This window comes from Acanthaster planci, linkage group LG19 (assembly GCF_054643075.1).
Source record: "Acanthaster planci isolate LZ-2023a linkage group LG19, COTS_SCS, whole genome shotgun sequence".
Taxonomy (NCBI): domain Eukaryota; kingdom Metazoa; phylum Echinodermata; class Asteroidea; order Valvatida; family Acanthasteridae; genus Acanthaster; species Acanthaster planci.
Window position 1 is genome coordinate 11,597,641 of NC_141795.1, and position 27,803 is coordinate 11,625,443.

Below are 27,803 nucleotides of genomic sequence, written 5' to 3' on the forward strand. Positions count from 1 at the left end.
GTTTAATCGGAATCTCAGAAATTCTTTACAGACTTCTAGGGGGCATGTGTTAGGTAACAATAGTCTGGAGTGTGTATACGGATTAGACAGGTAACGGGGGTACCCCTCCGTCCCATAGCCTGTAGCCTCCGACCTGAGTAGAAATGTATACGTTGCCACAACCACAACATGCTTTCAACAATGACGGCAATGACACTATCCTACAACGAGATCGATTGGTCCGTCATTACTCTGAATTAGGCTACAGCTACGACGAGGTTCCTTCAATTTTGGTCCTTCAACATCGTATAACCATCAGGTATTGGCCTACTTTATTTGTATATGCTGTCATGGATGACGTCAGTGTTGGCCTATAGCTGTAGTATTTGTGTACATTTACATGTACTAGACTTTGAACGGTCAGTATCGCTATCCTCCGGCCCATGCGTGGAAATAACACTTGTGCATTGTTTTACAGAGATGGATATGTTTTTATTCCTTGTGCTGTCAGCCTGAGAACGCTGCACCGAATTCTCCGCAAATTGAATCTTAGGAGAAGAAGTCCTGACGACTTGACACTGACAGTGACACTTCTCAAACCCAAATCCACATGCAGTCCTCAAGACCTTGGGAAGTCATTTCGTTGAGTGATAAACAGAAGCCCCCGCTCCAAATAAAGAGAGATGAATGATCTCAAACCCATGACCAGACGGCCTCCACCAGGGGGAATGCCTGAACCACGGACCATTGCCTGAACAACTTCCAATGTGTGAAACACCTTTCTACTACTGTAATGAAAAAAAATAAAATCAGTCTTGGCTTCCTCTGGACAGATTTTAATGGTTCAAAAAGTGTTTTCGGAAAACTTTTCGTGATTTTGTATTGCTGACAACTTCTTTCAACCAAGAAAAAGTAAAATTTCTCTAACTTAAAGTTATGGTGCGTGACATTTCTTCGCCAAGAGTAGTTACATTTTAAATTATAGACCGTACTGCGATAAACGCTCCCTCGGGAAGCATGTCTGCAAGATGGCAAATACCATACAAACCAGAGTGAACAATAGGCCTACTATACTGGGTTTGATTTTTGTGGCAACTTACTATTTCATCTGTACGGGGACATTTTCACACATAAAGCTTGCAGAAGTGAGAAACCAAATTGAGCGAGGTGAACTTTCACGAGTAATCGCGTTCATTAAAGGGCTGTTGATTTATTTCCATACAGTTAATCGACGCATACATGCTAATTTATCGGTTCCATAATCATTAAAAATATGAACGCACACTTTTAGCATCAACGTCAACAACGTCAGGTCCGGCAGGACCAAGGTTGACCATTGATGATTAATGGCTTATTCACTTTGAAAGGCGACGCAAGTCGAAAAATGCGACGCCCTTCAAAAAAATGCGACACCCGTCGAAAAATGCGACGCCCATCGAAAAATGCGACGCCCGTCGAAAAATGCGACGCCTGTTGAAAAATGCGACGCCCGTCGAAAAATGCGACGCCTGTTGAAAAATGCGACGCACGTTGAAAAATGCGACGCCCGTCGAAAAATGCGACTGGCACATATGGAACACCATACTTTGCTTGCCAGCCAACGTCCGTGTCAGAGCTGCGCACATCAAAACCCGCATTTCTGTTCAGTGATGAAGGGGCAGCGAACTTTAATGTTACACCAGTGCCCATGGCACTTAATCCATTGTCACTGCCTTTCACTCCTTCTGTCTTAATTACCTCATTTTCTCCACAGCCTATGCCTGTAGCAGATGGAAGAACGCAGAGTGCCCAGCCTTTGATGGTCTCGTCACCTGCTGATCAATCTCAGATAACAGGAGGTGTGAAAGTCCTCGGAGACAAGGCCAAGCCAACAGGTATCAATCTGCCAAGGTCACATGAACACTCACAGCAGGAGCAGTCTGGTTACAAACCAGCTAATCCCAACCTGAATGATTCAAGTGATGCTGGCACCTCATCTGATGATGATTCCCATTGTACTTGCAAGATAAACAAGAGTAGCAGCAACGTGTCTTTTCCCCAAGCCCCTGGAGGTGTTCCTGCACCACCTATATATGGGTATGGCATGCTTAGGGACAGCTTTAATACCCAAACTTCACTATCCCTAAGTTTGACGAGGAGCACAATATTAAACAATATGTAACATTCAGATCACTATGGGACGGCATAATGAATAATACCGAGTGTGGCATGGGTTGCCAGCAGCTACCAAGTTTGCTTATTTGAGAAGTCACCTAGGTGGGCGTCCGTTGGCCATGGCAGATAGAAATCTTGTTTTGGGGAATGATGCCTACTGAAGCAATTTGATAAAGTTTTTGGGGAACCTGGAAGAGTTGTACAGGGCTTGCTGAATCAACCGGAAACACATTCTCAACTCTCATACAATGACTGGGCAGGACTGCGAGATTTCTCTGATGAGGTAGCCACAATGATTGAGACTTCCAAGAAATTGCGCTTTTGAGGTGGAACTGAGGCACCACAAGTATGCCGTTGAACTGGCCAAGAAACTTCCAGAGCGACTTCATACAGATTTCTGTTCTAAGATGTGGAAACAGGACCGTGGCCTCACATATACCGTGGAGCATCTCAGCAAATGGTTGGAGAAGAAGAGTGGTCCCGTTGGGTTAATTCTTCTAGAAAGGTCAAGGGTCAAGTCAAACAAGGGTTCAGGCCAGAAACAGTACCATGACAGTAAGCGGCACCCAAGGGGCCTGCAACTCGTACTTCACCACCAGCGAAGACATATGTAGCAAAGACTCCTTCACCGAAACCTGAGGGAGCTAATGCATTGAGTGCCAAGCTTGCTGCACAAAAATCGGTAGAAGTTGGAGAAGCTGATACGGGTCAGCAAACTGGGCGGCCAAGAGGGCAACTTGTCTGTTCTGCCAGGTCAGTGAGCGAGGTCATTATCCGGACACGTGTGACAAATTCCTGAATGGTTTCGCCGATCCTGCCAATAATGCTTTTGTGAGAAATCTGCATGAATCAGCAAAACGCATTACTGGGCGTAAAACAGTCAAAAAAGATGTTGTCACGGCTGATATTATAAGAGCATTGTGTGACGAGTTTAAAGATAACGGGGATCTTGCGGTAATTAGAAACATATGTATGATTACTACAGCATTCGCAGGCTTTCTAAGATATGATGAGCTGAGCTCCATACGTTGTACAGATATTCATATCAATCAGAATTTTTCCAAAATTCAGATTAGTAAAAGTAAAACTGATCAATATCGTAGTGGAATTGAGGTCGTCATAGCTAAAGGTACCACATCGGCATGTTCATACAACATGTTAAATAAATACATGTTGGCAGCAAGTGTAGATACAAAAACATCAGGTTACTTGTTCAAACCGATTCAGATCTAAAGGTATCTGTAAATTAATTTACAAGGACAAGAAGCAGAGCTACACAAGAGCAAGACAGTGCATTTTGAATATGTTGGTTTCAGTAGCGCCTGGTTTGAATTTAGGCTTACATTCGCTAAGATGGGGGGGGGGAAACGACGGAAGCAGCTATTAACCAAATCAGTGAGCTTTGTCTAAAGCATCATGGACGCTGGAAGAGTGATTTAAGCAAAGACGGATACATTGCAGACTCACTGAAGAAGCGGCTGCAAGTGACCCGAGTATTGGGTTTATAAATTATGTAGTTCAAGTTTCATTTCAATGGAGGTACGGGAAGAGTGGAGGGTTTACGTGTAGTAAAAAGTTATAACTTGAATTTTTGAAAAAGGTTTGATTTCGTCATCCCTTACTTTGGTATTTTCGATAGCTATTGTTGTACTACGCTATCGACAAATTGAATAGAGAGATTTTACTGTGCATATCAGCATCGATACCGAGGCTCTCTGTGTTGAACTTTGTCGCGCGCACCCGCGGAGTCGACACAGTATATGCAGTATCCGGTTCGTAAGTGTGATGCCACTTTAGTTTAAACCACGCCCACTGCACATGCAGATACACAACCATCGCAGGTACGTTAGTTCGCGGTAAATTGCCGTTGTTTTTTGTTTGATTTGACGTGTGGAGTCATCCTGAAAGACTCTTCCACAAAAATTTGCAGCCTGAAAAATCTCAATTTAACATAATTTATGTATTTTGTGTCTTGACTCCTTACTTTCAATCGTCTGATCGTATTTAGATTTGAAGCTGACACATACAGCCTCGTTTTCAAACGCTGAAGTGCGCAGATCGACGCTAAAAGCGTCGTATTGGGAACGTCGAAATTTTAACTCTATCTAGACGTCAGACGATGACCACACACTGACGTCAACTTAATGTGTAATTTTTTACTCTATTCAGACGTCAGATGATGACACACACTGATGTCCATTTAAGGTCAGAATTTTAATCAACACTTGAGTCAGGGCGCTGTCTCGGCTGCCTGGTTTGTTCTGAATTTGCTCTGTGTTTATGTCTTTTTAATACGTTTAAATCTTTTTAATCGTTTTACATCAGTCTACATTTTGTACTGATAACAATTGCCCTTGGGTGTGGGGTATTGGGTGTGTTTTTTGATGCTACCTTGTTATCAGTAATTCGTGATTGTTAGCTTTTAAATATTTGGGTGTTGAGTTGTTTTGTTATGAATCTAACATGGCGACCAGAGGAGTAGGCCTGTGTGTGACTGTCTTGTGGGTACTTCTGCTACTGCTGGTGAGTACATGTTGTGGTACATGAAACCATGAGTTTGAATGGGATGGGGGCTGGGGGATTCACCAGATGCTCAGTATTCAGCAGGTTGATCACACCCCTGAAGAAGAGGTTGATACATCTGAGCAGGATGACCCTGTTGTTGTCACCATATGGGGAAAGGGCCCTAGAGATGGGATACCCCAACTGGTGTCAGTCCCCTGCAGAGCATAGATGGCACTGACAGTATTGATGAAACCTCCATTGATTCCCCTCTGAGAGCTGATGCTGACCCCTTCATTCCCCATTCATCGCCCGGCAGCCCTCAGGGATTCACTCCGTTGTCCCACGAGGTTGGTGATGTTCCATAAGAGATATTTGCAGCTCACCCTCCTTCATGTGGGACTGAGCACGAAATAAGGACAGACAGTGATACTGAGGTTTGTTCCGACACTGGAGGTCATCACGATGATAGTCCATCAATTGTGGAATTTGCTCCTGAAGTGGTATTTGAGGAACACAGAGACAGTGTTGATGATGAAACTGTGAGGTAGGACCACCTTCGATGGGAGGTTCCGAGCCTTGTCCAGTTGTGGCTGGAGGAGGTAATGATGAGGTTTGTGTCCACAGTGCTGGAGATATCTATGTGCCAGAACCGAGTGATGCATTAAATGTTGGTGCTGAGGTGGTGGTAGTTCAGATACCAGGGAGGGCAATGAGCCACAGATTCAAACCATACCTGTTGGTCCTAGTAGGCCGACTGAGTTGGGTTCTCAAGTAGCACATGAAGCTGGTGGAAGGAGTTAGGGTGTTGTGACACGTCCCTCCAGGGACCAAAGACCTCCTAAGCATTTCACGTACGAGGTGTTTGGCCAACCAGCATGCCGTAAGCTGAATGTTAATGCATTAGAACAATGGCTACCGGACTTCTGTAAACCATTATTCCTGCCCACAGAGAGAAGCTGCATCGGGGCGATCCAGTAGGTTTAGGAGGGGGGGAGATGTAGCCCAATGCAAAATGGTATAGCACCCTCTTGTGATGAGCGGGACAGCACGCCTTTCGCTGTCTCGCTTGCTTGATGCCATGTTCTTCATGTGATTTTATCTTGTTACGTCAAATTTTTGCCAATCTAAAGCTAATTTATTCTTGTTCCGGTTAAGCCTGTGGCTCTCAGGTAAGCTTAAAAGCATACCCAGTACTTATTAGGGTGACATAAACCGTGATACGTATCGTATTTGGGAATAGAAAATAATCATAGAATAACCGTGCATTTCAGTGAGGTTATAGTCATGTGTGCAGTTGGTGACCTCTTACATGTATTTCATGTACCAGTTGCATTTATGAACCTTTCATGTAACATTTCATAAATCAGTAGTATTGTTGATTGTTTCATACTTACTCTAAACAGAAGTGAGGGTAACTAAATGCTTCATTTGTATGACATAACAGGGGGATTTAGGTTTTCCGTGTTAAGATTTCTCCATAATTTTGTGATTAAAATTGGGTCATGTTATGTATTACCTGACATGAAGTTTTGTGCCAGGTCCCTATGACTTACACGTGTATGGGGGTATCAGGGCTACATCAATGATGTGCAGACACGGCTAATAAGTGCGTATTCATACAATATTATGCCTGTTCACAGAAATACATTTGATTCAGCAGAATGTTATAGTGCTGAATAGTTGGAGGGTTCGTTTATTCATTGTACTCTCCACCTTCTCTGTTTCCACCCTCTCAGATTGTGATTGCAAGGGTTGTTGACCCACATTGTTTGCGAAGAACAATATTATGGTGAAGTGTGGAATTCCCACAAGACATCACATCAGGACTGGTGGCAGTCAAGTTGAACTGTAGCTGATATGAGTGGGAGGCCACTCCAGATAGGCCATTGACCTCTGCCCTTAGACCTGAACTGTTGTCTGCAGGAACCACAGGCCAGGCTGTGCAGTTCAATCAGTATGGACCGGATCTACAGTGCGGTACCTGATTTCAGACGAGGAACCACCAGGCAAATTGCACGGATCCTCGAAGTGGGACTTGCTGTACCACCTGAATCGACGAGGGACTGTGTTATGAGAACTGAACTGTGGATTCCCAAGCCTCCCTAGTGTTTGGACACTGACTGTTATCAGAGTCAGAGCTGTAGCTCAACCGGTTGAAGAGTTTTCTTCTGCGCGCATTTTTTTATTTGAGATCTCAAAGAAATACTGGCCATATCCTTTAATTGTCAAGGCTGTTATTGTTATAGTTCACTAAAGATTAAAACATTTTCTAGTGGTAATTTAAACTAGGTGAATCTAGTTGGTGATTTCATGTTATAGTGTAACCACTGAACACACAAGGGTCCAACGGCTTACAATAACACATGTAAAAGTAACTTCGCAGGAACTAGCTTGTTATACTCCTTGCCCCTTGGGAACATGGCATCAAGAGTTTGGAAGCCAAACAATTTTTCAACTGTTTTTTTTTATTCAGAGGTACATGTTATATTTTCATCCCAACAATGTAGAGTATTACGATATTTATTTCATTTTATAATTGAAGCACGAACCACATCATAGAATTTAAAATATGAATGTAATACTTTTGAACTAAAATCCCTTCAAAACATTTTTCCATTCATACAAAGAGTCTGAAAGAGATAAATACACATCCATGTGGAATGGCTTATTGCCTGATGCATTTTGACACACTTTTTCTCTTGCCCTCTATAGTTTTATGCGTCTATGCATGTTGTCTTCCCCCGATCACAAGGATCCCTTGTGCATGACAGTGGTTGCAAATCTTGGAGGGTTGGGCAACACCAACACAATGATTATTTCATATCGTTTCCTTGAACACCATTTTTGATAAATGGTAATTGTTACGTATTGAGTACAACAAACATTAACCAATAATCTAATGACAATAAAAAAAATGTATGAACACCACGAGGAAAATACATGTAAACTAAACACCTATAAAGCAACTACTAAAAGCAACTAAAATTGGAAAGATCTCCAAGTAAATAAATATTTATTTCTAACAACAAAAACTAAGAAATTCCAGAAAAATTTATTATTATTATAAAACTTTATAAAGGATTCGTTCCCAGCAGGTTGGAATATTGATGTACTTTGGATTCCTCATAATATAGACTTAAATTTGAATCCAAACACAATTTCCATGCGATTTTGGGACAATCCAAGGGTATGTGTTATTTTCTCCATTCTTTTTCTGAAAATGTGTACAATTTTCAGTTCACTTTGATACAACACTGAGCAAATGTGCCATTACTTGAATCCAATATATGAAACTTCACATTATGCTGTGTGTTGAAGTGGAAGATAACCCCACCCGTTGCCTACTACTTACAAGCACTCACTGCTTGCCTGCTTAGTGATCCAAAATACAGTTAGGAAAATTAGGAAAGGGAATGGTACGTGTACCATACCACACTACCCTTGATTTGATTGGTTGCTTTATTTCTGCAAACAACTACAACCGATGGGTTACTCATACCATGGAGCTATTAAACACACGGAGTTAGAAAAAGTGCCCACACATCGTAATCTGATTAACCGCTCTCGTCAGCTCCATAGACAAATTGCAGTTACATGTACCAGCCATAGTGTTGATGACCCTAGACATTCCTTGTACACAGTGATCATCACCGTCGGCTTGCTGGTAACCCACAGACTCCCCGTGTTTTGCTCCTGCCTACTGGAGTAAATAACTGGTGGAACAGATATACATGCACAAAGAAGATGCGTAATTCTCTACAATAGCACTTCTTTCTGAATTCTGAATCAGCGGTGATCATTTGGTAAAAATCATACTTTCCAAAGTCAGTTATGAAGTTTTGCGGTTCCCACTGTAGAGAACATATACCCAAAACGTGAACTGCAATATTTTAATCATAATTTGAAATCCTAGTGGTTCCTAGGGTTAAAACGTTGAAACATACCGCACGAATGTGTTTGCAAGGTTTCATGCCGAGACAGTTGGGGACAATGACAGAAAGGACAACAAATCGTCCTTGTTTTTTAATTTTCCTCTGGACTAGTTACATTCTTTCACTTTTCTCATGTATTTTTGGAGAATTTGTGATTGTCATTAATTTTATTTATTGTTAAGAGAGACATTTTGGAGATATAAAGACGTAACCAGTCTTTCATTATCATTGGAATTTCAGAACAATCACTAAAATTATCAAAATTTTAAGTCTCCAATGACAGTGGTTTCCGTCTCGATGGCAGCCATGTTGAACATGTGGAAGTTTACGAACAGGCAAGCACGGTACCTGCAATCCTTTGCAAGCGCAACCCCCAGCATTCCTTATAGCCAACACACGGCAAGTAGTTTGATTTGTCCTTGCAGTGCTGGCAGTGGCCATCACTGATCCTTTGATCTCTGTATGTGCTCACTTGTGTTTAATAAGCTCCATGGTCAAACTGTCACAGGTATTTGAATAATGTAAAACGCACAGGGTAAATCAAATCCTAAAACCGCTTCTTGAAGGGTCCATTCCTCACAAGATCTACCTCCTGTGTCCCCTTCCCCCACTCCGTCTTCCACCTGCCCCACCTCGTCGACCACTTCTGCTTCCACCCCCATTTCTCCTGCCATCACCTCTACCCCCTCCTCTCCTATCCCTACCTCCCCCACCCCATCGCCTTGTCCCTCCTCCACCCCCAAAGCGGCTACTTCCACGTGCCCCTCCTGAAGGGATAATGTCAGGCAACTCAGTTGCACAAGTCAGGGAGCAGTCTGGTGAATTTTGCCATTGTTTCTGTGGAAGTGGGAATAGATTTAACAAATCACCATTAAGTTCTCTTTTAGCTGTTGAGATTTTTGGGGGTACAATCTTTAACATAATCTGCTATCGTATTGTGAACCAAAATGTGGGAGGGAACACTTCATGTCTGTGCATGCATTGTACAGAAGAAACATTTACAGAAACACTAGGCTAAAATGGCAAGAAATATGGCTTAGACAAGAGACTACTGTTAACAACATGATACTCTTAAAGGAAAAATTTTATTAAGAATTGCCGCCTTTTTCACCAGGTAAACACTTCTGAACAAGATGCAATATTCAAGCCTTAGAAGCACATAGACCCTTCAAAGCTAAGATGATTTGATGTACATTTCAACCACATACCAGCAGTCTGTTCTCCAAGTTTTGTGGGATGTCCAGTGCTGCTGACATCATGTCCTTACAGACACGCACCTCTCGGATAGCTGACTTGATGTCTTTGGACAGCTGAAACCCTAAAGCCTGTATAGCATCCTGGGTAGAGTACATCTTGTAATTGGTCTTCAGGAGGTAGGTTATTTGGCCCTGGAAATGCAAATGTATCATTGCACTTCAGTGTACAAACTCAAGCAACTTTATTTTAGATGTACAAGTATATTGTACATTTCAAGAAACTTCTACATGGGTCATTCCATGAAGTTGGGGAACACCTGCTTAGTAGCCTGCGGTCTGAAGACTTTGGAGCAAATCACATGTCTACTCAAATAATTAGCCAGTTAAATTTACATCATACAAAGAACACATAAAGAGGTATATTGTTGAATCATTTTGTTCATATCTGTGGCAACATTTTTTGCATACTTCATTATGGTATTATTATTTAAACATAGAAAATGGAAAAGGTGGTCAAAAATTGTATAGTCTTTATGGTAATACGTTTAGTTCCACATATCCCTCAAGAATTAATGGTACAGTGATTCCGCACTGTAAGGAACCTTGCTAGCGTACACGTGGTGCGTGCAGGCTGGCAGGCCATGGTTTCCCTGTTAGTGCCCTATGCTGGAACAGGATTTGGCAACATTCCAGCTGGGAAATTGTAAATAAAGGTGCCAAATTTTTGCACTGTTTTCCAGAAATATAATATAATCAGGGATAAACATGGTAAAAGTCGACACAAATATTGCCATCCATGCAGCCGTATATGGCCACAAAGACTGCATTTCGTCCTCACACGACCATGCCGACCAAATACGGGAAAATGTTCAGCCCGACCGCATGGTACCTGGTCTGGAAAATTCTCCCAAAATGAGTTCATGTACCTACCCTGACATTCATTCTTGTGGTAGATTCCCTTCTTTATTGTTTAATTTTTGTTGGGATACTTGCCAAATTTTAGAACATAACAAATGAATCTTCGTAACATATTGTAACTCGGAGAAATTTTCACTGCGCACTGAAACTCTTGTGTGGTTTCTGTGTTACATTCACAATCTGCTGCATGTGGCATAATACCCGAGTATTTCGTTGTGCACCTAAGTTATTGCAAAAGAATTACTAGTTATGAGAAACAGAGTCAATAATGTGTCAAAAGTTGTGGGGAAAACGACACATAAGTGAATTTGAAATTTAAGCTCTTCTGTCACACTTTGTATCCAACTTCATGGAATGACCTCCATAGAGAAATAAATAATGCTCAGGACATCTCCATGCAAACTAAAACTTGGCAGGGAACCAATAATGAGCAACATGCATCTCATGCCTTTGTAAATGGCAAAGTGACAGCGCTAGGTGGAACTTTTGGGCTGAATACATTTGTAAGCTCAGCAGTTGTGTGTTAGTTTGGTTAACAGCTGTTGAAATTCTTGAGCACCCACACACCTGTTGGGCAGTGATCAAGGATCGTGTCTTGAGCTCTGTGGCTCCTGACATGTATGCTAGAGCTGTGGCTAAGGCTTCCTCGGCTGAGGTCTCTTCTAGAAGTTCCCTTGCTGCCAGTCTGAAGTAATCTGCTATAGTTGCTGGGACTGCCCCAAGTGATCTTCATAAAAAATAATCAAACGAACATTACAATGTGCCGCCTGAAATACATATAATATAAAGATATCTGATCATCAACCATCAACCCATTCAAACCGCTTTTTTCACCTCAATATTTTGAACATAAGGCTTCATGAAGTGGTTCATGAACACAGCCATTTGTCAGAATTGACAAATAGATTTGAAAGTGGATCTGAAAATGTTAAATAGCCACTGAGAGAAGAAACACGCCAAAGAGTCATCAACCACTGAATCACTGCTACCGGTATTCTATGGTAAAGCGGCAACTGCACAGTATGATCTCTCAACACTTCCTCTACGAAAGCCGTGAAAACATTCAAAATTTTCGGGTACTGGTTGACATTTTACAGCATACACCCAAAATATGAGCACTTCTAGTTGTGCTTTGAATGTCTACAATAATGGATAACTGCTAAGTAAACAGTTAGCATTGATTCAGCAGATGTCTGCCTAATCTGTTCATACCCCCCTCCAGTGTGAACTGGTTAATAAGCTATTAAAATAAAGATGGTCCTGAGCTTACTTTGCAGCCTCTGCAGAACTAGCTTTGATAATGTCCTCAGGCTGTGGAGGGGCTGTCTTGGTAAACCTCATGCCCTGTTAATTAAGACAAACCTCATTGTTCAATGGTTACTCTCACGATAGTTGGTTTCCTCTTATCCATTACATCATATCCGAGGTGCTTGTGAGGGTATATCTGTCCCAAAAAATCTCCTCAAAGGTAATGCAGCTGATTGAGTGGGTAGCTTTCTTTCAAGGGTTCACTGCATTCTGCCATGATCAATGTAAGCAATTTGCTTTCAAAAGTAAACATATAGCCAGGGCAACCGAGCAAAGTAATTTCACGATGAGGAATTGACAAACAATATATAACCTGCCTCAGCTGACTGGAATGAGGTGGCCGGTGTCAATAAGGAGCAAACATTGCTGGGACAGTGCATTAAAAATAAAGTTGAAATCCAATCAGTAACTAAGCCTACTGGAACATATGCACAGTTAATTGAGGGAGCTCTTTCATTGGTAGAAAAACAACATTCAGCCTGTTATTTAAATTAATGGTGAGAACACAATGAAAGTGTCTCCTGAGTGGTGTTTATGCATATTTTCTCTCCAAAGAAATCACATAGAATACAGGTAGGTGACTAGTAACACATTTTGAGTTCACACAATTGGTAATGAATTGGTGAACTGGACTCACTGCCTGGTTTTCCACACGTCTGATGTCATGTTCTTCCTGTGGCTTATAGAAACACACACAGATACCTGAGCGTCCTGCCCGGCCTGTGCGCCCTGAACGATGGATGTAAGAATCAACATCCTGGAAACAAAAATTACTGTTCAATGGCTACATTAACATCTCAACACTGAACATGCAAGTGGCCTAGATTTTCTTGCAAGTGTTTTTATAAACCTCTGTGTTATAATTACTGTCAGTTCTCTGTACTGCTAATCTAAGACTGGTGCATGATACTGTTAAGAATATTCTTGCTATTTGTGTTCATGCAAATGATGTCATCTTGGGCAAAAACCCTGTGTTACAGGAATACTTAGGGAACGTTTCATAATTACAGAAGGTGGTATTTACTGCGGTACCGCTGTATTTTTGCGGTACCAGCATTAAGCCCTTTCGGGTAACTAGTGCGGTGCCGCTAAAAAAACCGCCGTACCGCAGTAAATACTGCCTTCAACAATTATGAAACGCTCCCTTACATGTAACTACATTATCTTGATAATATGATGCCAATGAAAGAAATTGAGGCCAATTTCTTGAATGTTTTACCCTTGGCGGTGAGCACTGAATGACTAGATCCACCTCAGGGATGTCAAGGCCTCGAGCTGCAACATCTGTTGTAACAAGACACTGAAACTTGCCCTCACGGAATCCCTGAAAAGGACAAGTGTATACATCTAGATAAAGCTCAGTGGGTGGAACACTGGACAAGTAGTTGTGAGTCTTTAGCTCAAATCTTTTTTGCTCAACAATCTGAGAGGTTGCACAATGGAGCTGAACAGCTCAGCTGACAGAGCAGCAGATTGGTGGACCATAAGTTTCAGTTTTGAATCCAGTTCAAACATCAGTATGGGGCAGTGCTTCTATACACTGAAGCAAGACCCAAAGACCAGAGGTTCAGACACTGGTTTTTCACTAGCAATCTGGATGGACATTAAAGCGGTCCCAGATATCTCCTGTTCAAACACATATCATGGAAGAAATCGCAATGTTCACTAAAGTGTTCCATTACAAAAACTACATCAAATCCTTTGACAATCATATGAGAACTGAAACGACAAACGGCCACACTTCTTGTCAGGAATTAGACATACCTTCAATGTAATTTCTCGCTGCTGCTGTTGGATGTCACCATGCAGAACCTGAGCGTCAATCTTCATGGCAGGGTTCATTGACAGCTCATTGGCTTCCACTTTGGTCTCACAAAAGATCATGCTACGTCCATTCAGCCCACTGTAGACACGAATCACATCATTGATCAAGCTGGGGCGGTCACTGTAGTTGCAACGGATAGCCAAATGCTGAAAAAGGGAAAAATTAATCTACAATATATTTCAATCAATAATAAGGTTGTTTCTTAATTTGGGCCACGGCTAAATCTACTGCCAGCATCTGTCTACCGGTACTTAATTTACAACTGGCAAATGCAATGGAATTGGCAGTAGACACAAGGTTGGCAAAATGCCTTACCATGTTGGTGTATAAAGACTAGGAATACTTGTGCAACTGACATTAGAAACTCCAGCAATTCCAATTAAAACTAACAAAATAACTAAATTGTTCAACATAGTCCAGAAAACCAAACCCAATGATACAACTAACAAGGTCTGCCTGTCCAGCACATTTCTTTAAAAAAGTGTGTTCCTGGATCCTCCCTCCCCAAAAAACCCTGTCACAGTTTGACAAAGTACAGAAAGTCTTTGACAATTAAAAATCCTCTCTGATATTATGAAATTCAATGGCAGGTTTGGGGAAGATTCTTCAGTCCTGAGGAACATTTGCAGCACAGCCGCAATTACTTCATTCAGGACTGCGTGCCCCTTAAGAGCTTCATGACAAAGAAGTGTCATTGGTTCCCGAGGATGATTTTGGAGGATTCGAGATAGCCCGATGCAAAAATACATGTACTTTGCAGTTACAGCTAATAGCAAGTTTTGACAGATCTTACCTTGACATTCTTGGCAGTCTTCACTGATTGTGTCCCTACCAGGTCATGCTTCCTCAGTTCTTGCTTCATGTACTTTCTAGCAGTGTTGTGCACCCAGGACGGAACAGTGGCTGAGAATAGCAAGGTCTGGGGGTTGGTAGGGTGTTCCTCCTCACTGGCTGAAGAGGCCCTGTCAATAGGATCTTCGGGACAAGGGGAACATTTATTCATGAATATAGAAGCACTGGAGCAAACAAGGGTCAATTTTAACACACTGCTGCAGACCATTTTGGTCTTGTCTTAGTTTGAGCATAAATGCTCATTGTGAATAACCCACCTCTGACACTGTATACAGCTGATAGAATCTCTTCTACTGATTCGGCAAAGCCCATGTCTAGCATGCGGTCCACCTCATCAAGCACCACATGCTTTAGCCGTGTCAGGTCCAGTGTTCGCTTGCGCACATAGTCCAGGACACGTCCGGGTGTGCCCACCAGCACATCAATGCCCTTGCGAAGGGCTGACTCTTGGGGCCAGTAGGCCACACCCCCATAAATGCAGCAGGTGGTCAGGGAGGGGCTGATGGCCTCAAACTCCTCACACACCTTCCAAGAGGAAATGAAAAGAAATTTTGACTAGAGCAAAAAGGAACTTGGACAGATCTGAATAACGGCTCGACTTAAATGTTCTAGGTTTTTTATTAATTTAATTCAATTTCCCATATTACTTAAGGTATACATGTATGTTCAGACAAGGTGCCACATAGTGGTTAATTCGAAAAGATTAAGTTACCCGTGATTGAACGCTCTAATCCATCTACGGTGGAGAAAGTTACGTCACTAAGTTGGCGCAATTTGGACACCCAACAATTGATGCAGACGCATAGAAGTCCAAGGGGTTTGGGTTTAGACAAATCCTTACAGGGGTAACACTTCTTCAGACTATTTTAAAAACAACTTTACTTGCAGACTTGACTCATTAGCTTTGCGCCAAAAGTTGTTGCTCAATTTTCTCTGTGTTTTATAGTTCCATGCTGTATCAATGTACCATATTTTGACTTTGACACTGAAGTTTACCATATGATATGCATGGTCTGCAAAGACGTGCCATTTTGAGTAAGCATGTGCTCAAGTACTAGAGGCTGTATTCGATAGGCAACCTCTCTGCCGGTTATGTGCGTTGAGTCGATGCATGGAGGAAGGAAAGGGCTCACAGCTGTGCACAGGGTAATCACTTGCACTGTTCGTTCAGCCATTTCAGTGCTACACTTTGCCTGCATATTGCATGTACATGTACAGATGTATTCTGATGCTTCATTTTTTCCTGCCAGCGCGCTTTTCGTAATTTTGGAACTTTCACAAGGTCTGGAGGTGCATGGGCATTGCATTACCGCTGGGCGATTATATCGATTAATCATGATTAGTTCCTCCTACTCGTTTCACTACTCGTGGATTTGCAACTGATCAATTAATCGCGCCAGTATGATTACATGTAGTAACTGTAGAATTATTAGTACCGGTTAAGTTAGACACACTACCTCACTGTACATGATCATGATCTAGGGCACACTTGCTTTATTTCGGCAGTCTCCACTGACAAGCTTGTGGTCGACTGGGCCGACGGCTAGGCCTGTGCCGGGTACCCGCCCGTCGATTTCAAGACCCGGTTCCATTTTTCCGGGCCGGGTACCCGTAAAAAAGTAAATAAATTAGGAACAAACATTCATGCACAAAATGTCTGTGAAATTTCTTACTGAAGGACAGACTTCATGGAAAACCATCAATTTTGTTACCCACTCCGCCCATTGTACCGCAAGTCGTTTTCCTACATGTAGTTCCAGAATTTCCTGGTTCACAAGAGCGAAAAAACCACTAAAATTCACGGGCGATAGGTCACTCGCTACTTGTGATTTTAAATATTTCTTTAAATTGAATAGTCGTATAAACCTTTGCATCTAATGTCTGCTTAATCAAAATGACTTTTTCAGAGTTTCCGTTTTTGTTAATTTACCGAAAACTGCAAGCTTTTCCCCCACTCTCGGATCGCGCGGCGTTACCACGCAAAGTCGTTGCGAACTCAACTACACGGGCGCAGTAGAAATGTATGTGAAGTAATGGGTTCGTCAACTGTGCCACGCGGGGAGGGTAACGTTGATAGCTCACAGTACAGTTGAAAAGTCGAGTCAAACCTTACGCAATTTCTACCTTTTTAATTCATTGGAATTCTTATTTTTCATCTAATTTTCTCAAAATTAAAAGATTCTCTATTAGAAAAGCAACTTTTTACAATGGCTTTGGCTGAAAATGGATTTTTCGTATGGTTACTTTTTAGTTGTGAAGACGTTTTTGTCTCGATCCTAAACTGATCCAGAACTAGGAAAGGTGTCACCATCACTTTCGTTGATCGATCCTGTGAGTCCAAATATAAAAGCTTAGATTTTGAAAAAAAAAAATTGAAGTATATCCAAAACACAAAGTTGACTTCTGACCATATTTCACTCGAATTTGAGGATTTTTTAGCTGCAGTCTTACTGAAAAATTTTCGCGATCCGGAACTAGGAAAAATGACTGTACCAAACCTATATGGACAAGAGACCGAAGGAGTTTTGTCTTATGAGGGGGGAGCGCTGTTGATGTACACTTGCATGACTGTATTTGTAACTATCAAACCCTGTCGGCCTAAATGACTTTTGTGCGGAGTAAGTAGTGCTTACTGTTTGAATTAAGAATATTTTTGTCAAATAAAACAATATGAATGAAAATTACTTTATGTCTGGATTGACGACAAAGCGAGAGCGGACTGTGTAATATTCCAGCGGTACTGGGACTCCACACGGCGTGCGGTAAGTAGTAGTGATCACGCACAAATTGTGCTGTTGATCGGCCTCTTTTTATAATCAAAGCACTAAATGTGCGCTACAAACCCAAAGAGTCAGAAAACCAGTTTAGTTAAGTTTTATACCAAGAAATATTCCGTTTCAAAATTATTTTTAAATTAAAGCAACTTGAATTTCCTCAGTTATTCAGCGGAACTGTGGATGAGGAATTGACCCAAAAAGCAGGAATGATGTTTTCTGTATGTACTAAAGCATTTCAAATCCAAGTATTTTTTCATTTGAAAAAAAGGAAATGTTGACAGGTGCAAGTCATAATACAGTAGAGTCGGCCAATCAAATGTCACTTATCAAAGTACTTATACATTAAAATCTCGACAACTGAACCTCAGGGGAATGGAGTTATCCTGAAAAAGTATTTATAAAACTAAACTACTTCATCGTGGTACGTACCTTCGAGTAGCAAAACTTTTGTATCGCTTAGTCATTTAACAACGTGAAGCTCTGCTATTTTTTTCACTTGGGCTTCCTTATGTGTGGTCACATGACCTTTCTTTTTACGGTCACATGGCTGCTGCAGTGTCAGCGATTGGACTGCACGAAGAGGACTACAATTGGGCCCGCGTTGCAATCAGGTTAATTTCAGCGTCTTGAAAGCCAGGATTACACAGTTGCAGCTACGTTGGTTTATGCAACGTGCTGGTCCTCATCAGAAAAGAAATGAACTTGCGATGACTCCTAACCCTATATGGACTTCAGATATACTTTCAATGCCGTTGGAAGCATTTTGGTGGCAGTTTTTTGAATCAGAAACTTCAAAATAAGTGGATGTAATGGTGTGGGCATTGTTCGAGTTACAGTGGTATTTTTGTTCATAAACTTTAAGCCTTTTAACCTGTGACGTACATAGCACTGATCTGGTCCGCACGTGACACGACCAGCACTCACCATTTGTGCATGCCACATGCGTTCCGAGTGTACGTGGTCATGTAGCATCCATGACATTTCCTTTGAGCGTTTGCAGGTGCGTATATCATGTAGGTGGTTTGCAGCTCTGTTCTCTTTTCTGACGTTCCCCGTGAAGATTTGTTTTTCTGTTTCATACACCCACAAAAAATATGCAAACTGAAGGTAACAATTTCGTTTGATAAAAAGATGGGAGAGATTAACTCCGACGTTTAGAACAATGTTCAGCTTGCTTCCTATGTACCAAAAAGAACCGTGTTTCGGGCACATGATCCACCGGGTCGCGCGCAATGCCATTTGTTATTAGGCGATCTCTTTTCCGGGTACCCGATGTTAATAAAAAACGGGTATCCGGTTCTAAATATACCTGCAAATGCACACCCCTACCGATGGCAGTTCAGTTTAACCAACTTTAGCCTTTCCTACTATTAACCTTAGTCCCAAAATGTAGCAAGAGTTGCCAACTGCAAGTATCCAAGGCTTCTGTGTCATGTTGAAAGGAAGTAAACTACCCGTAGTTCATGGGTTCATAAATTCATTCCAAACAATCTGGATGTTTCAAATTACGCACAGATCTATTTTTTGAGGCTAGTTATTTTGTGTCTTGGAGTTTTGAACTTTGTGACTGAAACAAGTAAATGTAGAACAGCCTTGCTGGCCCATCACAAAAAATTTGGAAGTTCCTCTGTTTCATAATTTTTTTCCATACTTAGTGAAGGGTTTGTAGAATAATTAGCTTGGTGGGTCTGATGAGTAATGCCTGAACCGTCATACTTCATGTTCAATGAATTAAGCAATTTTTCTTTGTGTGAAATTCTAATTTTCAGTATTGTTGACCTTATTTTGTGTAATTTAGAATTATTGCTCCATTCTATCCACTGTAATGGGATTGAACTCAAAACACTTGTGAAAAAACACATTTTACACAAATGAGAACTTCCCAAGGTAATGGTCGAATGTGATCACTTTTTGCACTGGCAGACCTCAAAAGTTCAGACAGAATGCCCTTTAATACAGATGGGCACCGAAACCCAACCACGATGACTGCAAGTATGACAACATGCAGTCATCAAACGATTGAACATTTCAAAGAGATTTCCATTTTTCTTTCCTGTGTATGTGTCTTTCTGCTTTCATATCTTCATTCCGATATAACTACTCATATTTTCAGTCAAGTGAAGTGCTTCTTCTGTCGGACAATCACTGAGCTCACGCTGTGGCGGCTAGCCTATGTAGGCACTCGTGACCATGAGCCGTAACGCCAACGATCATGAATCACTGCGCTTTACAATGTCGGACATTTAAAAAAAATCAGTGTTTGCACTGAACCTTTTACATATTATTTTGGACAGATATCTGGGACCTACAATAATCACTTCCTGCCGGGGACTCCGGAATTGGAGACGTATGGTTTATATGCGTGGCCAGGGTCTCCGAACTCGGACAAAGGAAACAGGGCCCTGTAACAAAAGACCGTACTCCAAACAAAAGACCAGACTGCTGGGCATTACCGACATGTTTCACTCTCAAAAGTGGTGATAATTCAGCCTTGTTTTGAAACCGTATACCAGGGTTTGGGGCATTGAGAGAAAGCGGATTACCATCGGGGACAAAAGCGCTCCACCACCGCAGCGATGAGCCACACAGCACCGCTGCACGCTAATCTGGCCCCTATTGAAAAGAGGTCAGCAGTGCATTGAGCCAGGTTTGTGAACAAAAGAAAGTTACATAACATCACACAATCTGGGCTCTTTTTACAACGCTGCAAGCCTGGCTGAAGTGCTCACGCGTCAATGAAGGTCACCTGTCAACTTAGAGTAGTGCCTAAAGATTACTTTGTGCGGCTATAAACGACCGTTAAATGAAATGATGAATTTTTCAAGGATTTTGAAAACTGAAAAAATGATAGTCATGCCGGCCCAGCATCATCAACATTGAAAAATGCCCCGGCATGAAGTGGTTAAAGGGGATGGGCCATATAGGGTTAAATTGATGTTATATGATAGTTTTCAACCGTCTTCTATACAATAAGTTGGATTAACCCCTTTTTATGTCATTAAATCAGCAAAATTTGACATTTTCTGTGTGCTTTTTTCAGTCTCCACCTGGGTTCTTTGCAGAAAGTTACTGACATCAGTCAACGAGGGCTGCAGACAAATCCTGGCAAAAATGTGACATCATTGGACGGACTCAACTTTCCAGACAAGAATGTATAGTTCCAGCGAGAAAGTTGATTGGTCCACGCAAAAATAACATTCTCTGCTCCAGTGCATAGTCGGGTACGTGTCAAGTCAACTACATTTGGTCTTGTTTCCTATGCCCTTCTCTTAATAGCAAACAGCAAACTTGATGCCTCACGTTGCTTTTATTTTACATCGCATCGTACACATGTAATAATTTTCTACAGTGAATTGTGAATTGTGAATTTCAAAAGAATGCCGATAAACTGTGTCGTCGGTGGCTGTTGTCGCAATCAAAACAATTCCCCGGACAGCAATTTTTGTAGATTCCAAAGTGACTTTTCACACCAGAGTTTGTGGGTTAGATTTGCGGATAACACACAATCAGATATTTATGAGGACTCAAAATACATGTGCATGTTTATGTACCGGTACACATACTGGTCAGTACTGACACTGTACATCCACACATGTACTACGCATACGATGTAAAATGGAACTATATTGCACTGGCGCACGTGGACTATATTCCAGTGCAAATAATGCTGCATGGTCGTCTCGTGACGCGTCTATGCCAACAAAGATACTGATGCCAAGCAAGTGACTTGCAGTGCACGGTGAAAAAATTGTTGGAATGAAACACCAACTTTGACAAAGTACATGTAGGCTAGCCTATAACCAAAGACAAAAACTACTTCTACTATACAGATATCGAACAGATATCGAATGGTAAGACAATAACGTCTTTTCAGAGAGACAAATTTTTATAACGGTGCAGGAAAGAATCATGACCAGTCAGTGTTTTGTTGTTGATCCTCCGAGTCGCCGCCATGCCCGGGGCCAACAGCCTTGAGTGGCAAAATCTCTTCCCGAGTGTATTCTCGTTTGAATTGACGAGGCAATATTTCTTGTGCCTCATCAACTCCTTCAATGTCGCTTTCTTCGTCAAAGGAATAAGACAAACTTGACAAATGATCGCTGCCATAATCAGAAAAAGCATCAAAGCTGGAATTATTGCCATTTTCAAGAGTCTGACATTATTGCACACGGTAACACTACTACATGACCTGCATGTCGACACATCGTTGCGTAACAGTGAACAGTCGCCGGATAAAGGACTCTGTCCTATGACGTCACAATTCTTGGGAATTTCTTCAGACAATTTTCTGTACCCGACAGCTGTTGTTTAGCTTTTGCTCTGAGAGGGGAGTGGTGCCTGCTTGTTTGGCTCTTCAATTTGCACTTCCACTTTTTTATTTTGAACTCCCGCTTTCCCAATCCTACCTAAAACCCTGAGGAATTTCCCCCAAAATGTGTCCCTTGTTGACCAGAATGAATTTAACACCAAAGCCTTCTCAAATTGATCAGATATCATCCAAGAGATTTGTGTGATTACAAAAATGCAGGAAATTTCCAGGGTGAAATAAAGGTAAACATGCTCTTTAAGGCACGTTGAGAAAGATTTGATGGACACCCCACACAGAAATCACATGCAACAAAATTAAAGGCCCGCATTTTCCTTTTCGATATAATAAAATTCTGTGCTCCTGCACTGTAAATATTAATTAACCTTCAACTGTATCCAGCAAAACAATCTGAAGACCACTGAAAAGTCTATCAACTCCATGCACACAAATCTCCGCTAAAAGTGACTGAGAATGAGAGATCTGATGAATGCAATAATGCCAGTGCTGGCAGGTAACTTGACAATGTTGCGAGTCAAGTGTAGCTGCGATGAATTTTTCTTGGATATAATTCTTCTGCAATCTTTTACACTTCTTCAATGTACATGTATATAAACTATTTAGATATCTTTTTTAGGTTAAATATATTGTGAAAAAACTCTTAAAACAATTATCCATACTTTCGTGGACAACTGTGACCGTTGTTGCTGTGATGTCATGTGGGGAAGACAGGGTTCAGTGCATAGGTTTTCTACTCAAATTGTGAACCCAGAATTTACTTACTGAAAATATTTCTGAGAAAGGGTTGATTGCTTTCCTATTGCTGTGTACTTTAACCACTTCCAGCCGGGGGCTCCGGTACCAGAGCCATAGGACTTATATTCGGGGCCGAGGACTCCGAAATTGGAATTTTATTACAAAAAAGAAAAAAGTTGCTGGGCGTTTCTTAAAATGTTTGGGGCTGTCAGTTAAAAAGTTTAGGCCATCATTGGCCGTAAATAAATTGGTCCAAGGCAATAATGGGTTGCTTGGGCCGGTGAATTGTGACTTTATTTTATAGCCGGGGTGACCGAACTTATTTTATAGCCGGGGTGACCGAACTTATAAAAGCCTGGAATAAAAGTACGAGCTGCTGAGAGCTGCCGGGCACTGCCAATCAATCCCTGTATTCTTTCAGCGCAGAGCGCTGCAATGAGCGGAGGTAATCCGTGTATTGTTTGTGCAGAGTGCATTTGTTCGCGCTGCCGGGCGCTCGTAGGGGATTATCGCTGCACTGCACCGAAGACAAAGCGCGGGCTGTGCTGGCTCATTATGCACCTGCGCCCCATGAATGACCTGGCCCGGGCGCTGCTGGCCCTTGCCACGTTGACTGACAGGGCACGGCCCTCGCTGCTTGAGAATAAAAATGCCGTGCAGTGGCTACATGTGTTCATATTGGGTATCGTGTTATTTAGAGCACAGACAACATGGCTGAAGTTATATCCGGAGAGTCCAGTTCTTCCAGTGAAAGCGAGTTTTATCTGAGTTCAGACGAAGGTTCTTCGTCTTTTTCATCACCGCCGTCACCTGCTCAAGTACAGTCAAGTACAGGAATTGACAGTGATGTAACCTTGGCGGTATATGCTAAGCGCAAGAGACAGTCCCGTATACAGACCGCCACGTCGACCAGCAGCAGTGCTGCACCGTTCTGGTGGACAGATGAAGACAGTACACCGCTGAAGTACGGCTTCGCCTGCATCGCAGCTCGACCTGCAGTGAACCCTTTGAACTGTTTTTTGACGACGTTCTCTACAACAAGATAGTGCAAGAGAGCAACCGGTATGCCATGCAGAGGCCCGCTACGACATCTGCACACATGCGATCATGGACTGATCTGAACACTAGAGAACTGAAGGCCTTTCTGGGCCTTTGCATAATGACGGTCATTGCAAAGCACCCCACCCTTCATAGCTTCTGGTCCACCAACCCACTACTGAAGATGAGCCTATTCCCGTCCGTCATGCCCCGAGATCGCTTCCTTGCCATCCTGCAGTCCCTGCACTTCAACGATAACACCGCCATGCCAGATGACTGCACCGACCACCTCTTCAAAGTGCGCCCAGTCGTTGACCATCTTGCTCAGAAGTTTGCCACTGTCTACGTTCCTCAACGGGACATATCTGTCGACGACTCCCTGCTGAAGTTTTACGGGCGTCTCTGCTTCGCTACCTACAACCCCAGAAAGAGGGCCCGCTTCGGCATCAAGATGTACAAGTTGTGCCAGAGCACCGGGAGTGCTGCTGGGTACTGCTACAACTTCAAAATCTACACCGGCCAAAGTAAAGGAGACCTCCCAGCAACTACACAATTGGTGATGGACCTGGTGAACGACCTAACTGGTAAGGGCTACAACCTTGCCCTCGACCGGGCCTTCAGCAGTCCCGATTTGTTTCGACGACTTCACAACCAGAAGTTCAACGTCATCGGCACCGTCGTGGGGAACAGAAAAGGGATGCCGAAAGACCTGCAGTCTGTCAAGCTGAAGAGGGGCGAAACAGCATCCCGGCCGGTCGGCCGACCTGGGTGTCTGCGGTTCTCTCCTGGCCATGGTGTGGCGAGACAAGCGCATCATCCGTATGCTCTCCACCATGCATACGGCAGACATCCGTGGCACCGGCAAGCAAGACAGGACAGGGCAGGAAAAGCAAAAACCGACCTGTGTCATCGAGTGCAACGCCCTAATGGGGGCGTTGACAAGAGCGGCCAACTAGCGGCAAATCACCGAGCAACTCGTAAGTCCCTCAAGTGGTACAGGAAGCTTTTTCTTCTACCTGCTCGACTTGACGCTGGTGAACAGCTATGCCGTGTACCTGGCCGTTGGTCGCCGCCTCTCCTTCCTCGACTACCGCTTGAGTCTTGCCCATGAGCTGCTGTTCAATGGGCCCTTGCCCGAGTACCGCCCTCAGCACGATACTCCACCATTCACCAACTCCCGCTTTGTCGGCCGACACTTCCCCGTGGACTTTGAGAGGACCAGCTATGGTGACTTCCGCTACCGGCGGTGTGTCCTCTGCACTTCCCATGGTCTGCGAAAGAAGACACACTTCGAGTGCGACACGTGCCACCAGCCCCTGTGTGTCACCCCCTACTTCAAGGAGTACCATACTGTCCACTAATTGACACTTTGAATATTTATTTTCATGGACATTTTCATTGACATTATATTTTGTGTTTTTCATGTGTGTTTTGACTTGATGCCCCACTTATCTAGTGTAAAACAATATGTCATTTACTGGTGGTTTTAGGAGTTGTCATAGTTTCAACCTTTAAAAAAAAATGACAAAAAAGACAAAGTTTCTGGAAAGTACTGCTTTGAGGATGTTGTATTTTCTTCTCTTGAAAAAGTGGCACATTTCCTTGTAATCGTTTTACTAGGTGGTCATGTTTTCAGCCTTTGAAAAAAATGACAAAAAAGACAAAGTTTCTGGAAAGTACTGCTTTGAGGATGTTGTATTTTCATCTCTTGAAAAAGTGGCACATTTCCTTGTAATGGTTTTACTAGGTCATGTTTTCAACCTTTGAAAAAAATGACAAAAAAAGACAAAGTTTCTGGAAAGTACTTTTTATTCCTTGCACCGGTGTTTGCTTTTTATTTGATTAGAAAGAGTGGAAATTTATTTTACTACTTTTATGAGTTCAACTATTTCAATGAGAAACGAAAAGAAAACACAAGAGAAATGACAAGAAGAAAATAAGAGAAAAAGAAGTTCTCTCCAAATATTTGTCTGTGTGTGTATTTCTATGTGTACTTTATTTTATTGGTTTCTAAATTTTACTTGAAATTGTTTGGGAAATAAAGTTTAGGAAGGGACATAACTTACTCTATGGGAGGGAAAATGAACAAGTTGGGAGATAAAATATGAGAGTGGTTTGGGGGGGATATAAGTTTGGTAGATGGGAAAATATATAACAGAAAAAAACCCCATAGCTTCAAAAAATAGCGAAAGTTACATGCAGCAGCGCCATGAAAAAGCCACACTTTTAGACCCCTTTTTTAACAGCATGAATTCATTTGTCCGTCATTGCCCGCACTCATTGAACAGTTGACAAAGCCCAGTGCACGTGGGCACAGCTTCCAATTCACTCACCGCATATTACACGCTGAGGTCTTGACCATCAATCGCTCCGCATAGCAACACGGCAGCATAGCAGCGCACTGGGCCAAGGCCCGGAACAAACGAGCCCTTATGCAACACACACTATGGGGGCTCTATACAGAGCGGGCGGCGTGGCCGCGAAACCGAAGGGTCAACGGAAGTTGCTTGTGAGGGCTAGACTCGCCACGGGACAACCATTTTATGGGGTTTGGGCATTCAGAAAAAAAGATATGAATTTTTTAAGATTTTTGAAAAACGAAAATATGAAAAAACCGCCCGGCAGCGCATGCAACGGATAAAAAAAGCCCCCGGCAGCAAGTGGTTAATAGACAAAATTACTCATCAAAAATGTCGAAGAAAAGAAAAATCAGGCCAGCACAACCTTTAAAAATGCAAGAGTTTTTTGTGTACCAATCATAATAACATTGAGATTTTCCCTGGTATGACATCACAGATTTGCTCACAAATACGCACATTCTCATTAGCACAAAAAAATGACAAGACAACAAAACACCCTTTTAAACAGAGAAAGAAAAAAAATGAGGTGAAATGAGACACAAGGATGCAGTTTGAGGTTTGCATTGAAAAACTTCCTTTGCAGACACGTGTACCTTGAAAGTTCAGAAATGTCAATATAAAAGTTCAATGTCAAAGGAAAACCCCCATCATACTTCATCTTAATGTGTAGCGGGAATGCCAACACTGAAAACTCTATCAGTTTCTTTACCTGCTTGGCTAGTTCTCTTGTGGGAGCGAGTGCCATCACGGTAGGTGGACGTCCACTCTTGCGGGGTATGTCCTTCAATTTTTCCACCAAGGGCAGAGCAAAGGATAGTGTCTTGCCCGTACCAGTTCCTGTAATAAAGCAGAGCTTGAATATAATCTGCATCCTAACAAAGTAAGCATTTTCCATTCTTTGTATTCTACATTTTCAAGGGGTATGTAAAGTAACTCCATGTACAGTAACAGTGGATGAATCCTACTTTCTAATTGTGAATAATCTTCAGGGTTGGAGTCAAAGTAAATTGGAAAATTGCAAGAACCACTGTCGTGTCGCAGTGCAGCATTTATTTATGAGTCTAACCTAACAAGCAAAACATCATCTTAATTTCCCTTGTCAACATTACTATATGATGCTAACATCTTGTGTTCCTGAACGCTCACACGGAGAGTGTTGACTTGAGTGGTTTGTTATAGCAAATTGAAAGTTAGCAACTCATGACTACAGTGAGTAATTTTGTGAGCAAAGGTCAAGGACGCTTCACCTCTTTCAAAGCCTAATTTTCAACGTAACTAAGTAAATAACGTAACTAAGTAAATACTTACTTGCTTGCGCTATGACATCGTATCCATCATACACGTCATTAAATGTCTTGGCTTGTATAGGGAATAGGTATATAATCTTACGTGCTGCAAAGAAACAGATCAGACATTTACATTTTGAATATCAAGCAACCACTGGTTATGCACAACAACAAAACCAGAAATTTTTACAATAAAGCAATGTGTATACCCTTGATACCGTTGTATCAGGGAAAAAGAAAACAAAGAGCATGGTTGTCTGCATGCACCATTATGGTACCAATTCAATGGAGTTTTTCAACACAGCCCCCTACTTACCGTAGCAGAAACACTTGATTCACACGAAACAGGTTACCAGCCAAAATGCCAATACACTTAACAATTGCTGCCCACTGTGTAAGGGTCCACGGTGTTTTGTACACCTCGGGGGAGATGGCACTTGAGGTGTAGCCAAGGGTCCCATTTGCCCAGAGGGAGTACAAACCCTATGGACTCCATCACTGCAGGCAACAGTTGTTTTGTTATACCATGATCATAGATACCACTGAAACAGTTTTATCTGTGTTACATACATGTACTATATATATGCCTTTACAAGGATCGCCAAGACTGT

General features: G+C 42.2%; 2 protein-coding genes across 6 annotated transcripts in view; one reads left to right on the forward strand and one right to left on the reverse strand.

Annotated features, from left to right (window-relative positions):
* ipmk (inositol polyphosphate multikinase) overlaps nt 1-7,324 on the forward strand; it is an 81,518-nt gene extending 74,194 nt beyond the window's left edge. The window contains exons 6-7 of the transcript XR_015423381.1: nt 1,733-1,853; nt 6,375-7,324. The gene's annotated coding sequence lies outside the window, so the exon portion shown is untranslated. The remainder of the gene's footprint in view (nt 1-1,732; nt 1,854-6,374) is intronic.
* The window catches only part of LOC110987549 (nucleolar RNA helicase 2-like), a 62,291-nt gene continuing 41,573 nt past the window's right edge, over nt 7,086-27,803 (reverse strand). For all 5 annotated transcript variants that reach the window (XM_087130002.1, XM_087130000.1, XM_087129999.1 and 2 more), the window contains 11 exons: nt 27,215-27,298; nt 26,616-26,743; nt 14,927-15,194; nt 14,611-14,792; nt 13,757-13,963; nt 13,212-13,316; nt 12,630-12,749; nt 11,955-12,028; nt 11,252-11,411; nt 9,779-9,958; nt 7,086-9,407 (listed from right to left, as the gene is read on the reverse strand). In XM_087130002.1, coding sequence (XP_086986128.1) covers nt 9,156-9,407; nt 9,779-9,958; nt 11,252-11,411; nt 11,955-12,028; nt 12,630-12,749; nt 13,212-13,316; nt 13,757-13,963; nt 14,611-14,792; nt 14,927-15,194; nt 26,616-26,743; nt 27,215-27,298 — 1,760 coding nt within the window. In that variant the 3' untranslated portion in view covers nt 7,086-9,155. The remainder of the gene's footprint in view (nt 9,408-9,778; nt 9,959-11,251; nt 11,412-11,954; nt 12,029-12,629; nt 12,750-13,211; nt 13,317-13,756; nt 13,964-14,610; nt 14,793-14,926; nt 15,195-26,615; nt 26,744-27,214; nt 27,299-27,803) is intronic.